Genomic DNA, 16860 nt, shown 5'->3' with positions numbered 1-16860 from the left:
AGTGAGTGAGTGAGTGCGTGAGTGCGTGAGGGAGTGAGTGCGTGAGCCAAAGAGAGAGACAGGCAGAGACAGGCAGAGACAGAGACAGAGAGAGAGGCAGAGAGAGAGGCAGAGACAGAGACAGAGGTAGAGACAGAGAGAGAGGCAGAGACAGATGTAGAGACAGAGAGAGAGACAGACAGAGAAAGGCAGAGACAGAGGCAGAGGTAGAGACAGAGAGAGAGGCAGAGACAGAGACAGAGGCAGAGACAGAGAGCGAGGCAGAGACAGAGGCAGAGACATAGAGAGGCAGAGACACAGAGAGAGAGAGAGAGAGAGAGAGAGAGAGCGAGAGCGAGGCAGAGACACAGAGAGAGAGAGAGAGAGAGAGAGAGGCAGAGACAGAGAGAGAGTGGCAGAGACAGAGAGAGAGGCAGAGACAGAGAGAGAGTGGCAGAGACAGAGAGAGAGCGGCAGAGACAGAGAGAGAGTGGCAGAGACAGAGAGAGAGGCAGAGACAGAGAGAGAAAGAAACAGAGAGAGAGAAACAGAGAGAAACAGAGAGAGAGAAAGAGAAAACACAGTTCAGATGAATGGAGTATGTTTGGATTCCTGTCTGTCAGTGAAAATACCTAAATAGTCTGTCTGTCCTATCCTAAGGTATCTGGAAAAGTTGTCAACCTTCCACATTCTTATCATCAACCATCATAATGTCACTATTATCAATGCCAGATCACCATCCTCACTGTCATCATCACTGTTATCATCATCACCACTACCACAATAATCATATAATATATCGCCTGAAACATCACACACACACACACACACACACACACACACACACACACACACACACACACTACAATAAGGACACTAGCGCCGCACGTCTCAAACGTGGCGTTAAAGTCCCAGAGAGTCCTCGCTACCCTCATAAGTCATTGTCCACATAACCCTGAGATTTTCCCGGGGCCAATATTAGCCGGGCCATAAAACGTTACGCTGTATTCTGCCAGCGCCCCTGTATGCTGAGCAGGAGGCCTGGAATTCATACAGCCACATTATAATATTTCAATAAGAACCTCACATAAATTCAATATAGCAATACCGCTGACACATGCAGCCGTATTGATTCAATCTCTGGGCTCGGAGACAGATGGCCTGGGAGAGAGAGGAGGAAGTGATGCGACCACAGAGGGGTGGGTAGATGGATACAGACACGGAGCCAGTGGGTTAAAGTGCATTAAGGTGAACGGGGGAAGACGATAGCCAATTGTGTTGAGAGTTCCGGGAATGATTGACAGGTGGAGGGGTTGCTAAGGAGATTTTTCTCCCGCCCTAGCAACCACTGTCGATAGAGAAGCACTTTTGATCATCTACTTCAGACCTCAGTAAAAAAACATCGGTGCCAGACAGTAGAAAAGGCTCCTCTCTGGGTTGGGAAGCTGGTGGGTGTGAAGGGGTTTTGCTCCAGCCCAGCACTAGCACACATAAAAATAAATATCTAGAAAAAAATATTCACATATTTAGAATTAAAAAAAGAAGCTTCATAAATAATAAACCTCTTGCTCCCGGCGAGCCTTTAGTTGTTTTCTACTGCCGGTCCCCGTAAGGAAACGTTTTCCATCAAAGTGATTCATTCACAGTTAATCAGCGTTTGTTTTTCAGCTTGTTTTTCTCCTTCTGTTTTCTTCCTCTCTCCATCCCTCCTAGGTCTCCCCATTCTTAATTAAGGCGCTCGTTCGCCACAAAGATTCATTTTTAATGCTCCAGTCCCTTGGAATGGAGAGCTAAGCATCCTGGAAAAGGGCCCAAAATAGAAATATGTGTTTCATGCTTTGGTTCACAGTTCAATTCACTTAATATAGACCCAGCCCCCCCCCCCCACGAACATCTCCGGGAGAAAACCTAAATATTTGCTAAAATGCAATAAAAGTGACAACGGTCTGCTCGGATTATGAAAAAAAGATGAGATTTATATATACTTGAGTCGTTTCTTTGGGAAGCAGGGCGGAGGAGGTTGTTTGCAGCCAAACTTAATGAAGTAATGGGTTGGGATGATATGGGAAAGGGATGTGAGGCGTGGCTGATGTGTAGGCAGAGGAGATAGCCGCCCCAGCGTCTCGGTTTCACAGATGGATCCAGTCAGGGGGAACTCTAAAACACCCAGATGAAACGTTGAAGTAAAACATATTTCTAAGGGGTCAACAGAAGAAGGTCCTCAGGGCTCTGAACATCCTTTTCTGACTGTCTGTTAGGCTGCTGAGGTGACGTTCCACCAAACCACAGATACGGGGTCAGATATTGTTTCGCCTCCCTCATAGTTAAGGTTCAGATTGGGGTTAATATAATCTGATCTGTGGTAAGTGGCAACGTCTACTTCGAGCATCCCCCTCTGGAACTGCTTGGGTACACCATTTTGGAGCGAAAGGCTAGTCACTGAGTGCTTCAGCCATTTTGGTTCAATCTAATGCCACAGTTTAAGTTCCTGGATGCGAAATTGGTTCTCTTGAACGGCAGTTGGAGATCTCCTTTTGACCCAAGGGAGAACGACTGCGCCCTCTCATTGAAGCCAAGGAAGTTCAAGGCTGACCGCGATACTGCAGGAATTGTTAGCAGAAAACAGGCCCCAACATTATAGTGAACAGAACATGGTGATCTGTCTGGTCAATCTTCCTGTAAATAAAAATGATTTTATAAGGCATTCATGGTACCTCTAATTGCTTCTAATATACCAGATGTATGTCCTGGTATATTTTAAAATCACACATAGAAGAAGTTATAAGGATAAGTGATTTACTAAATGGTAGCCTGCAGAACCCTGGGTGGCCTTCAACTGGAGTTCCTCAATGAGAGAGGGCAGCACTGAGCCTGCAAAGTCACTTCCTGGAGGATCTCAAACTGCTCATAGACTAACAGATGGCCTTTGTTTAGTCACCAACATCTCTCATTATCCGGGATCCTCAAGAGCAGTTCTTGGGCACCGAGCAGATACAATTTCATCTAGTTTAGTCCTGTTTGGTTCCCATTCATCAATTGACAAATTCTTTCAATATACTCCTCCAGGATTGGGCCATTTTTTATAATGTTATTATCCTGTCTGGTAGCCAACTGCCTGCAGACAAAAATACAACAAAAAATGACTGTGGGCAGAGAGGGCTGTATGGATACAGACCAGCCTGGTTTGTGGTGTACCTTTCTGTTAAGATAGAGAGAGAGATAGATAGATGTTAAGAGATGGTAAGAGAGAGAGTAGGAGAGAGAGAGATGGTGAGAGAGAGAGTAGGAGAGAGAGAGTAGGAGAGAGAGAGAGAGGGGGAGAGAGAGAGGGGAGGTGAGGTGAGAGAAAGAGAGAGGGGAGGTGAGAGAAAGGGAGGGGTAGGTGAGAGAAAGAGAGGGGGAGGTGAGAGAAAGAGGGGGAGGTGAGAGAAAGAGAGGGGGAAGTGAGAGAAAGGGAGGGGTAGGTGAGAGAAAGAGAGGGGTAGGTGAGAGAAAGAGAGAGGGGAGGTGAGAGAAAGGGAGGGGTAGGTGAGAGAAAGAGAGGGGGAGGTGAGAGAAAGAGAGGGGGAGGTGAGAGAAAGAGAGGGGGAAGTAAGAGAAAGGGAGGGGTAGGTGAGAGAAAGAGAGGGGTAGGTGAGAGAAAGAGAGGGGAGGTGTATGAAAGAGAGGGGGGAGGTGAGAGAAAGAGAGGGGGGAGGTGAGAGAAAGAGAGAGGGGAGGTGAGAGAAAGGGAGGGCGGAGGTGAGAGAAAGAGAGGGGGGAGGTGTATGAAAGAGAGGGGGAGGTGAGAGAAAGAGAATGGGAGGTGAGAGAAAGAGAGGGGGAGAGGGGGAGGGGAGAGAAAGAGGGGGAAGGTGAGAGAAAGAGAGGGGGAAGGTGAGAGAGAGAGGGGGAGGTGAGAGAAAGAGAGGGGAGGTGATAGAAAGAGAGAGGGGAGGTGAGAGAAAGAGAGGTCAGGTGTATGAAAGAGAAGGGGGAGGTGAGAGAAAGAGAGGGGGGGTGAGAGAAAGAGAGAGGGGAGGTGAGAGAAAGAGAGAGGGGAGGTGAGAGAAAGAGAGAGGGGAGGTGAGAGAAAGAGAGGGGGGAGGTGTATGAAAGAGAGGGGGGAGGTGAGAGAAAGAGAGGGGGGAGGTGAGAAAGAGAAGGGGAGGTGAGAGAAAGACAGGGGGAGGTGAAAGAAAGAGAGGGGGAGGTGAGAGAAAGCGAGGGGGAGGTGAGAGAAAGCGAGGGGGAGGTGAGAGAAAGAGCGGGGGAGGTGAGAGAAAGGGAGGGGGAGGTGAGAGAAAGGGAGGGGGAGGTGAGAGAAAGAGAGGGGGAGGTGAGAGAAAGAGAGGGGGAGGTGAGAGAAAGAGAGGGGGAAGTGAGAGAAAGGGAGGGGTAGGTGAGAGAAAGAGAGGGGTAGGTGAGAGAAAGAGAGGGGAGGTGTATGAAAGAGAGGGGGGAGGTGAGAGAAAGAGCGAGAGGTAAAAGAGCAGGGAAACAGAGAAAAGCAGACAGGATTTTAAGAGGTCTATTTCTCTCTCTCTCTCTCTTCTCTCTCCCTCTTTCTTCTCTCACTCTCTCTCTCTTCTCTCTCCCTCTTTCTTCTCTCACTCTCTCTCTTCTCTGTGTCGTCAAACAGCTCCAGTCGCCCATGAACTTTTCTGCACAGGCTGAACCGACTGGCCAACCGCATCAGTCGCTTTTACTATCCAAACAACCCTGGTCTCCCTCCCTCTCCTTCTCTCTCTCTCCAAAGGGTTTAGAGCCCGGCCAGAGATGAAGGGAGAGGGTGATAAGGGAGAGAAGATTGGATGGGCCAGAAGAAGGAGGGAGGAGAGAAAGAGGGGGAAGAAAAAAGCAGAAAGGACATCCAGTAGTCTGACAAGAGGATCATTTCATGCAAATGTAGCTTTTAGTTTGGTAATCAAGGCACTGTTTCTTCTCTCCTCCCTCTCCACTAAATGTTTTTCTCTCTGTTTTTTTAATTTCACACTCCGATGCACAACTATAAATGATGACCGGTAAATCTTTCTGGAAAAACACCCTGTAGTTTGAGAGTACTATTTTTAGTTTTTGGTTGCCTTTCGACAAGGATAATATTTTCCCAGTAAATAAGCACAGTAACAACAACAGATGCTTAGGGTTTGGTTGGCTTCCCTTTGTAGTCTGAAAAATCTGTTGGAACTGCAGAAGCTGATAAAAAAAAACACACACACACACACACTTTTGTTCTTCTATGCTCGTGGAAACCTAAAATTGATTTCCATTCCAAATCCTATTTTCCCTCACCCCTAAACCTAACACTAAACCTAACACCTGTTAGGTTCTAAATGAACCTATTAAAACTCACGGACGCTTCATAAAGCTCAAACCAAGTTTATTCACCCATTGGGTCGATACAGCTGAGTAAGACAAAAGACATTCACACAAGCACTGATATTTAACCCTTTCTCCTATACCGAGTTTCCTCCTACACGTCTGAACAGCCAATGCATGCATCTCTGTTGCTAGGCAGAACCTTAGTGACATCTGTTCTCTGTTCATAAATACAAATCAAATTGTTACATTAGGAGCCTGGTTGGTTTAGCCACGGAAAAAGTCAGGAACCTTCCCACAAGCCATGATTGGCTGAGATAATGGATGGGCTGGACATGCAAGGAGATGAGTATGGATTGGTTTGCCATGTAGCCGCTTCTGTCTATAACGTGAGCTGTAATAGTATGTGTTGACAGTCCTTTCTACTGTGCCGTTTCTGAAAGATATAACGTTAGCCAGAGAACTACAAACGTTTTGTTACTTTTCTCAACATGTGATGCCCTGAATGTAGCAGGCGCTATCGACAGATCAGTAGGAGTGATGGGCTACTTTCTGCACACGCCACGGTCAATGTGAACCGAGTGACTTGACACAACGCTGGCCAAACAAGATGTAGCTACAAACAAAACGTTAAATGGTTCCAATCTGCCCTGAAGCGTTCATCCATGGATACGGGTAAAAGTCTAGCGACATTTTCCAGATCTGCGTTTCTAATTTTGTCAGGAAGTCCTTTTTTTATTGCAAGTTAAAGCATACTGTTCGGTAGCTAGCAATTTGCATTGCTAGTTATAGCCTAACGTTAGCTAGTTAACATTGATACTAATTTGTTAGCTTTAGCTACCCGCAGATTCATACCACAGCTATGACAATGTTTGTGTTGGTAGCAGTATTAGTTGAGGTTATGCCGGTTCATTGTTTAGCTAGCTAGCTACATGTCTAAACAAAAGACTCCACTTCGGCCGGATTATTACATGACCCATCAAACTAGCCAGGTGTGTCTGGGGGGGATTACGGACACCTATTGTATTTCATGAATATGTGTGCATGTCCAGACAATAGTGATCCATCCACTTAGCTAGATGTGGCTGGGGGTTGGTTATAGCATTTCCTTCACATGACCCATCAATTTAGACAAGTGTGTCGGGTGAGCATCATCTAACAACGAGAAAATATTTATCAAATATTTTTTATCTGGACACTTTGTGTTTTTGATATTGCTACTATGCAAGTACTACAACTGTACTGTTTCCACCTTCTGTATCCTGAGCATGTGACAAATAAACATAGATTTGAATAGATATACTGTAGCGTATGTTTGCCACATGACCGCACATGTGAATCCTTAAAGAGATGGGTGGGGCTAAAGCTTAAGAGGGTGTGAACGATGCAGAATCGACATGGACAAAGAAGAGCTCTCCACTAGGTGTACCAAAATATTCAAGGGCCATTTTCTCAAAAGTGAGGTTACAAGTTTATCAACTTTCAAAGCAGAATTACTTTCCCATTGTCCCTCAACTGCAGTGTATGATATACCATTTTCTAGTCTCTACTTTTATCCAATGTAAAAAACACAATTTCAAATTTTGCTACATAAGACCGAATCGAGGCGGTTGGTCACATTTTACTATCCTTGTGGGGAATATAGGTCCCCACAAGGACAGAAGAACCAACCCACCCTACAGCCTCTGATACAGTCCATCATCTTCTCACTCTGTTCACACCCCACAAATGACACATAATGTGTCGTTTAACAATTTTTAGCCCATTAGTAATTATCTCTTCCTCTTAATTGTCATCCCAATGCTCCTTTCATTCTGGTCTGTCTGTCTGTCTGTCTGTCTGTCTGTCTGTCTGTCTGTCTGTCTGTCTGTCTGAAAACCGACTCTTCAAGAGGAGAACCTATTTTTCTTCTAATCCTCTAACTGTGTGTCAAGCTCTCCCTCTCTTTCTCAGAAAACCGACTACAGGAGAAGAAAAAATATTTATCGATCTGTCTGTCCATCTCTTAATGTGCCATTCCAATGTTACATCCATCTATTCCACCACCTAATGCTATATTGCTTTTCTGACTGTTGGGAGAAACAGATATTTTATATATACAGTGGGGCAAAAAAGTATTTAGTCAACCACCAATTGTGCAAGTTCTCCCACTTAAAAAGATGAAAGAGGCCTGTAATTTTCATCATAGGTACACTTCAACTATGACAGACAAAATGAGAAGAAAAAAATGTGAAAATCACAATGTAGGATTTTTAATGAATTTATTTGCAAATTATGGTGGAAAATAAGTATTTGGTCAATAACAAAAGTTTGTTATATACCCTTTGTTGGCAATGACAGAGGTCAAACGTTTTCTGTAAGTCTTCACAAGGTTTTCACACACTGTTGCTGGTATTTTGGCCCATTCCTCCATGCAGATCTCCTCTAGAGCAGTGATGTTTTGGGCTGTTGCTGGGCAACACGGACTTTCACGGACTTTGCCCTTGCTGATGGAAGGAGGTTTTCACTCAAAATCTCACGATACATGGCCCCATTCATTCTTTCCTTTACACGGATCAGTCGTCCTGGTCCCTTTGCAGAAAAACAGCCCCAAAGCATGATGTTTCCACCCCCATGCTTCACAGTAGGTATGGTGTTCTTTGGATGCAACTCAGCATTCTTTGTCCTCCAAACACGACGAGTTGAGTTTTTACCAAAAAGTTATATTTTGGTTTCATCTGACCATATGACATTCTCCCAATCTTCTTCTGGATCATCCAAATAAATACAATTTTGTTTCTGGTGTCCTTTGACAGCTCTTTGGTCTTGGCCATAGTGGAGTTTGGAGTGTGACTGTTTGAGGTTGTGGACAGGTGGGTGTCTGTTATACTGATAACAAGTTCAAACAGGTGCCATTAATACAGGTAACGAGTGGAGGACAGAGGAAGAAGTTACAGGTCTGTGAGAGCCAGAAATCTTGCTTGTTTATAGGTGACCAAATACTTATTTTCCACTATAATTTGCAAATAAATTCAGAAAAATTCTACAATGTGATTTTCTGGTTGAAGTGCACCTATGATGAAAATTACAGGCCTCTCTCATCTTTTTAAGTGGGAGAACTTGCACAATTGGTGGCTGACTAAATACTTTTTTGCCCCACTGTATATATATATCTTATAGATGGTTTAGAACTAACATATCAAACTGGATCTAAAGAGTCAAACAACATGTTTTTACTTGTCCCTGTCTGTGTGTGTGTGTGTGTCTGTCCGTGTGGGAGTGTGTGTGTGTCTGTCCGTGTGGGAGTGTGTGTGTGTCTGTCCGTGTGGGAGTGTGTGTGTGTCTGTCCGTGTGGGAGTGTGTGTGTCTCTCCGTGTGAGAGTGTGTGTGTCTGTCCGTGTGGGAGTGTGTGTGTCTGTCCGTGTGGGAGTGTGTGTCTGTCCGTGTGGGAGTGTGTGTCTGTCTGTGTGGAGTGTGTGTCTGTCCGTGTGGGAGTGTGTGTGTGTCTGTCCGTGTGGGAGTGTGTGTGTGTCTGTCCGTGTGGGAGTGTGTGTGTGTGTGTGTGTCTGTCCCTGTCTGTGTGTGTGTGTGTCTGTCCGTGTGGGAGTGAGTGTGTGTCTGTCCGTGTGGGAGTGTGTGCGTGTGTGTGTCTGTCCGTGTGGGAGTGTGTGTGTCTGTCTGTGTGTGTGTGTGTGTCTGTACGTATGGGAGTGTGCGTGTGTCTGTCCGTGTGGGAGTGTGTGTGTGTCCGAGTGTGTGTCATGGCCTTCTCCCCCTCATAAACTGTATTTCCTAGCCGAGTCTCCTCGTAATCGTCCAGACGGGAAACGTCGACATACAACCGTCTGAGTGTCTGGGACACAGCAACCCTGACATGTCTCTGGACTGACATAAAGCCACTGTGACTCCCAGCTGGCCGCTCACACACACACAAATCCATGCACACACACACACACACATATAATTACACCCATGCTCAGGTCTGCGCGCACACACACACGCACACACAAATCCATGCACACACACACACAAATCCACACACACACACACACACACACACAAATCCACACACACACACACACACACACACACAAATCCACACACACACACACACACACACACACACACACACACACAGCTCCAGGTGGGGTCTTTTACGACCCCCCCCCCCCATCCCCAGAAACCCTTCTCCAGGGTGGGGCTTAGAGCGCCATAGATGGCTTTAACACTGATCTGAGACCAGTATAGACGAGAGCACTACAGACTGGAGATCAAGAGTAAGAGCAATAAGAACAGTACTCAGATCAGACATAACAACCTTGTGGTTACCACCTGTCTGACAGTGCTTATGGTATAGGGCTTTACTTACATTTCTCCACCTATGACACGTGTGTGTGTGTGTGTGTGTGTGTGTGTGTGTGTGTGTGTGTGTGTGTGTGTGTGTGTGACTCATTCTGACCAAGTCTCAACACTTTTTGCTCCAGTGGAACAGCGTTAAGGAATTCACCACAGTGTGAAAGCCTATTATCCTCTAGGTTATTGAGGTGCTAATTGAAAAGACTGTGGCTAATTCAGTGACTGTACCGGGTTACGGTGTCGTTGAGAGGTAAGGTCTGACACTCAGAAAGTTCCATCTTGAATTCACACATGGAGCTCAATGAGAGACGTCTCTGTCCCGTCTTTCACTGGGGAAAACAAGTCAGCGTTTCCCATCGCTTCATTTCTAGACGTGGCGACGTACACAGAAGAGGGGGATGAGAGGAGGGATGACAGGAGGGATGACAGGAGGGATATGAGAGGAGGGATATGAGAGGAGGGATGAGAGGAGGGATGAGAGGAGGGATGAGAGGAGGGATGAGTGGAGGGATATGAGAGGAGTGATGAGAGGAGGGATGAGTGGAGGGATATGAGAGGAGGGATGAGAGGAGGGATGAGAGGAGGGATGAGAGGAGGGATGAGCGGAGGGATGAGAGGAGGGATGAGAGGAGGGATGAGAGGAGGGATGAGAGGAGGGATGAGAGGAGGGATGAGTGGAGGGATATGAAAGGAGGGATGAGAAGAGGGATGAGTGAGGGATATGAGAGGAGGGATGAGAGGAGGGATGAGAGGAGGGATGAGAGGAGGGATATGAGAGGAGGGATGAGAGGAGGGATGAGAGGAGGGATGAGAGGAGGGATGAGGAGGGATATGAGGAGGGATGAGAGGAGAGGGAAAGAGTGAAAAACCAATAGCCAACATTGAGTGTACAAAACATTAAGAACGCCTTCCTAATATTGAGTTGAACCCCCTTTCACCCTCAGAACATGGACTCTACAAGGTGTTGAAAGCGTTCCACAGGGATACTGGCCCATGTTGACTCCAAGGCTTCCCACAGTTGTGTCAAGTTGTCTGGATGTCCTTTGGGTGGTGGACCATTCTTGGTACACACAGGAAACTGTTGAGGTTTTAAAACCCAGTGGCATTGCAGTTTGTGACACAAACCGCTGTGTCTGGCACCTACTACCATACCCTGTTCAAAGGCACTTAAATCTGTTGTCTTGCCCGTTCACCCTCTGAATGACACACATACACAATCCATGTCTCAATTGCCTCAAGGCTCAGAAATCCTTCTTTAACCTGCCTCCTCCCCTTCATCTACACTGATTGAAGTGGATTTAACAAGTGTCATCATCAAGGGATCATAGCTTTCACCTGGTCAGTCCATGTCATGGAAACAGCAGGTGTTCCTAATGTTTTTTCCATAGATGGCTTTAACACTGATCTGAGACCAGTATAGACGAGAGCACTACAGACTGGAGATCAAGAGTAAGAGCAATAAGAACAGTACTCAGATCAGACATAACAACCTTGTGGTTACCACCTGTCTGACAGTGCTTATGGTATAGGGCTTTACTTACATTTCTCCACCTATGACACGTGTGTGTGTGTGTGTGTGTGTGTGTGTGTGTGTGTGTGTGTGTGTGTGTGTGTGTGACTCATTCTGACCAAGTCTCAACACTTTTTGCTCCAGTGGAACAGCGTTAAGGAATTCACCACAGTGTGAAAGCCTATTATCCTCTAGGTTATTGAGGTGCTAATTGAAAAGACTGTGGCTAATTCAGTGACTGTACCGGGTTACGGTGTCGTTGAGAGGTAAGGTCTGACACTCAGAAAGTTCCATCTTGAATTCACACATGGAGCTCAATGAGAGACGTCTCTGTCCCGTCTTTCACTGGGGAAAACAAGTCAGCGTTTCCCATCGCTTCATTTCTAGACGTGGCGACGTACACAGAAGAGGGGGATGAGAGGAGGGATGACAGGAGGGATGACAGGAGGGATATGAGAGGAGGGATATGAGAGGAGGGATGAGAGGAGGGATGAGAGGAGGGATGAGAGGAGGGATGAGTGGAGGGATATGAGAGGAGTGATGAGAGGAGGGATGAGTGGAGGGATATGAGAGGAGGGATGAGAGGAGGGATGAGAGGAGGGATGAGAGGAGGGATGAGCGGAGGGATGAGAGGAGGGATGAGAGGAGGGATGAGAGGAGGGATGAGAGGAGGGATGAGAGGAGGGATGAGTGGAGGGATATGAAAGGAGGGATGAGAAGAGGGATGAGTGAGGGATATGAGAGGAGGGATGAGAGGAGGGATGAGAGGAGGGATGAGAGGAGGGATATGAGAGGAGGGATGAGAGGAGGGATGAGAGGAGGGATGAGAGGAGGGATGAGGAGGGATATGAGGAGGGATGAGAGGAGAGGGAAAGAGTGAAAAACCAATAGCCAACATTGAGTGTACAAAACATTAAGAACGCCTTCCTAATATTGAGTTGAACCCCCTTTCACCCTCAGAACATGGACTCTACAAGGTGTTGAAAGCGTTCCACAGGGATACTGGCCCATGTTGACTCCAAGGCTTCCCACAGTTGTGTCAAGTTGTCTGGATGTCCTTTGGGTGGTGGACCATTCTTGGTACACACAGGAAACTGTTGAGGTTTTAAAACCCAGTGGCATTGCAGTTTGTGACACAAACCGCTGTGTCTGGCACCTACTACCATACCCTGTTCAAAGGCACTTAAATCTGTTGTCTTGCCCGTTCACCCTCTGAATGACACACATACACAATCCATGTCTCAATTGCCTCAAGGCTCAGAAATCCTTCTTTAACCTGCCTCCTCCCCTTCATCTACACTGATTGAAGTGGATTTAACAAGTGTCATCATCAAGGGATCATAGCTTTCACCTGGTCAGTCCATGTCATGGAAACAGCAGGTGTTCCTAATGTTTTTTCCACTCAGTGTTTACAGCCCCAGAAAAACATCAATCAGGAGTGGATGTAGAGGTGGACAGACTCACCACTTGGCCGTTCTGGGGGTTCTTGTGTGCGTAAGGTGGGCCGCGGATGTGGTTCCACATCTGGCCTGATGTCATGGCAAACACCACACACTGAGTGAGGGAGGGAGGGAGGGAGGGAGGAAGAGAGAGAGAGAGAGGAAAAGAGAGAGAGGGATGGGGAGAGAGGGAGAGAGACGGACGGACAGACAGAGGAGACAGAGAGAGACAGACAGAGAGAGAGAGAAAACAAAGTTTAAAAGTTACAGGTAGAAATGACGCTACACTCATCAACACTCCTGCTGCTATTTCTTCACAGTCACAGAGAGAGACAGAGACAGAGTTAGAGACAGAGAGAGAGAGAGAGAGAGAGAGAGAGAGAGAGAGAGAGAGAGAGAGAGAGAGAGAGAGAGAGAGAGAGAGAGAGAGAGAGAGAGAGAGAGAGAGAGAGAGAGGCTGCACACCCACATCGATCCATCTCGCCACTCCAACAGAGCAGAGGAGAGGTAAAACCCACATTGAACCTGACCTCCGTGACTTGCCCGCTGCTCCCTTTACGATCAATACTCTCTGTGGCTTCCTCAGCCTTCTCCCTGTCTCTTAACATATGGGATAACAGCCCTCTCTGTCTACACATAGGACACTCGTCCACTCTGCCTCGTACTGCCCTCACTATCAGTCAGAGCATTGCTGCTGATGAAGACAGACCAGCATGCTGGATCACGCTCATTGGTTGTAGTTCACAAAGATACTGAAGAAATGCAGAATTGACATTATATTGTTTCACATACAGATGTAGGATCTTAACTTGAGCCTGTTTGAATTATTTAGTGGACTATAATTAATGGACATTTTTGTAGGGGGTTGAAACATTTTTCACAAGGGAAATCAGGTCTGAGGTTTGATAGTGGAAATTACAAACTTCAGAAGCCTTTTTAAACCTCAAATACACTACAAGTTTGACACTTCCTGCAACAGGATGATCTGATGAAGATCCTTAGACCTGTATGGACCTTATAGACTGCCTTATAGACTGCCTTATAGACTGCCTTATAGACTGCCTTTTAGACTGCCTTATAGCCTGCCTTATAGACTGCCTTATAGACTGCTTTATAGACTTATAGACTGCCTTAAAGACTGCTTTATAGACTGTACACAAAGTGCTTTTCTGCCGAAGTTGAGTTGAGTACAAAGGATTTTCTAACCATATAATATATATATATGTGTAACTATGGTATTGCACCTCCAGAACGTGGGCAGAACGTGTGGGGTGTGGGCAGCTTCATCAATAGCTTGTTAACGTAAGTGTTCTAAGAAACCATTATGTGGAACACTTAGGAAAGACAATATCACGCTGTGAGAACCGTTCATAGGGACATTCTGCTTACCTACTTCAGGGGTGTTGTGCTCTCACCAGTCCATTGTGTGTGTGATTGTGTGTGTGCCTGTCTGCATATGCATACATGTTTGTATGTGTGTGTGATTGAGCTGAGGTGGGGTGTGGGTGTGCTCCATGGTGTGTGGGTGTGCTCCCTGGGATGTGGGTGTGCTCCCTGGGATGTGGGTGTGCTCCCTGGGGTGTGGGTGTACTCCTCTCTCACCAGCGCGGCCATGGCCCAGCCAGTCTTGTTGTAGATGAACTCCAGGTTGTTCCTGCGGAGGTAGAGCAGCCCTCCTACCAGGGACACCAGCAGGGCCAAGGCTATGGTGCCAGAGTAGTTAGGGGGGCGGAACACACGGATCTGGAGGAGGAGAGGAGGGGGAGGAGAGGAGGAGGAGGGGGAGGGGGAGAGGAGGAGGAGGGGGAGAGGAGGGGAGGGAGGAGAGGAGGAGGAGGAGGAGGAGAGGAGGAGAGAGGGGGAGGGAGGGAGAGGAGGAGGGGGAGGAGAGGAGAGGAGGGGGAGAGGAGAGGAGGAGGAGGGGGAGAGAGGGGTAGGGAGGGAGAGGAGGAGGAGGGGGAGGGAGAGGAGGAGAGGAGGGGGAGGGAAGGAGAAGAGGAGGAGGGGGAGGAGGAGGAGAGAGGGGGGAGGGGGAGAGAGGGGGGAGGGGGAGAGGAGAGGGAGAAGAGGAGGAGGAGGAGGAGGAGGAGAGGAGGAGAGAGTGGAGGGAGGGAGAGGAGGAGGGGGAGGGAAGGAGAGGAGGGGGAGAGGAGAGGAGGAGGAGGAGAGAGGGGTAAGGAGGGAGAGGAGGAGGAGGGGGAGGGAGAGGAGGAGAGGAGGGGGAGGGAAGGAGAGGAGGAGGAGGGGAGAGGAGGAGGGGGAGAGAGGAGGAGGGGGAGAGCGGGGGAGGGGGGGTGAGGTAGAGGGGGGGGAGACCCAGTGAAAGTAGGTGAGGTAGAGGGAGGGAGACCCAGTGAAAGGAGGTGAGGTAGAGGGAGAGAGACCGAGTGAAAGGTGGTGAGGAAGAGGGAGAGAGACCCAGTGAAAGGAGGTGAGGTAGAGAGACCCAGTGAAAGGAGATGAGGTAGAGGGAGGGAGGGACAGAGACCCAGTGAAAGGAGGTGAGGTAGAGGGAGAGAGGTCCAGTGAAAGAAGGTGAGGTAGAGGGAGGGAGGGAGACCCAGTGAAAGGAAGTGAGTTAGAGGGATGGAGGGAGGGAGACCCAGTGAAAGGAGGTGAGGTAGAGGGAGGGAGGGAGACCCAGTGAAAGGAGGTGAGGTAGAGGGAGGGAGACCCAGTGAAAGGAAGTGAGGTAGAGGGAGGGAGACCCAGTGAAAGGAGGTGAGGTAGAGGAAGTGAGGGAGACCCAGTGAAAGGAGGTGAGGTAGAGGGAGGGAGGGAGACCCAGTGAAAGGAGATGAGGTAGAGGGAGGGAGGGAGACCCAGTGAAAGGAGGTGAGGTAGAGGGAGAGAGACCCAGTGAAAGGAGGTGAGGTAGAGGGAGAGAGACCCAGTGAAAGGAGGTGAGGTAGAGGGAGGGAGGGAGACCCAGTGAAAGGAGGTGAGGTAGAGGGAGGGAGACCCAGTGAAAGGAGGTGAGGTAGAGGGAGGGAGATCCAGTGAAAGGAGGTGAGGGAGAGGGAGGGAGACCCAGTGAAAGGAGGTGAGGTAGAGGGAGGGAGATCCAGTGAAAGGAGGTGAGGTAGAGGGAGGGAGATCCAGTGAAAGGAGGTGAGGTAGAGGGAGGGAGACCCAGTGAAAGGAGGTGAGGTAGAGGGAGGGAGACCCAGTGAAAGGAGGTGAGGTAGAGGGAGGGAGGGAGATCCAGTGAAAGGAGGTGAGGTAGAGGGAGGGAGACCCAGTGAAAGGAGGTGAGGTAGAGGGAGGGAGACGGTTAGTTTTCGTCTGATCAAAGAAAACTATTTTAGAATGATATAGCTCAGCACAATGTAATTACACCTAGTTGAATAACACAAGGGTTCCTGTCAGTGAGATGTGATTTGGGCACAGCGTGGCATTAGGTTGAAGGCTACAATAGAGGCATAGCAAGTATAATAATATGATATTACTGGGGAATAGCATACCCTCAGTAATGAAAAGATACGTTACATTCCCATTCAAACAAAGAGATCTACATGTGGAGCTTTAGTAGGCCAGGGTTGTATTCATTAGGACATACTGTTGAAAAACATTTGGGAAACAGAAAACGATAATGAGCATTTCATTTTGGACAAGTTCAGGTAGTCCCCTCACTGTTTCAGTCTGTTTTTTTATCTTCAGTTTGAACACAACCCAGATCTGAGTCTATTGGATTAGCTCAAATGAAGGGAACCACATATCCCATAATTCAGTCTGCTTGTGGAACCGAGAGGGAGATTGTGTGCGCGCGTTAGAGCATTGGGCCAGTAACCGAAAGGTTGCTGGTTCGAATACACGAGCCGACAAGGTGAAAAATCTGTTGACGCGCCCTTGAGCAAGGCACTTAACCCTAATATGCTCCAGGGGCTTTGCACCACCCTGTAAAACAACACATGTCACTGCACCTATCCAGTGTATGTGACAATGAAACATTATAAAGTGTACCAGTCGCATTCTGTCCACTGTCAACCGCCGTTTTTCAAATCCGCAGGACGACGTGGAACCCAAAGGATTAACGGGCGACTGGGGGAGACGTCGCCCCGTAATGGAGGACGGTGGCTTTTAAAAAGCCTTAATGGATGCCGTAGATCTAATAAAGGATAACAGTTTCTAACCTCATTGGAATTCTCAGAGAACAGTAGGCCATACAGAAAGCATTGGATAGCACAGCCATTGGCTGGTCATTGTGTTTTCAGGGCTGTATAAAAGGTTGAATTCTCAGAGAGCAGTGGGCCATACAGAAAGCATTGGATACCACATCCATTGGCTGGTCATTGTGTT

At 47.8% G+C, this 16860-nt stretch overlaps 1 protein-coding gene across 1 annotated transcript in view; it reads right to left on the bottom strand.

Moving 5' to 3' along the window:
• Positions 1–16860, bottom strand: part of LOC110534796 (tumor suppressor candidate 3) — a 103934-nt gene that overhangs the window by 46427 nt on the left and 40647 nt on the right. The window contains exons 5-6 of the mRNA XM_036933870.1: positions 14164–14304; positions 12587–12676 (exon numbers count right to left, since the gene is read on the bottom strand). Of these exons, the coding sequence (XP_036789765.1) occupies positions 12587–12676; positions 14164–14304 (231 nt within the window). The remainder of the gene's footprint in view (positions 1–12586; positions 12677–14163; positions 14305–16860) is intronic.

This window comes from Oncorhynchus mykiss, chromosome 10 (genome assembly GCF_013265735.2).
Source record: "Oncorhynchus mykiss isolate Arlee chromosome 10, USDA_OmykA_1.1, whole genome shotgun sequence".
NCBI lineage: Eukaryota > Metazoa > Chordata > Actinopteri > Salmoniformes > Salmonidae > Oncorhynchus > Oncorhynchus mykiss.
The sequence above is the reverse complement of the archived record's forward strand: the minus strand, read 5'-3'. Positions and strand labels throughout refer to the sequence as shown.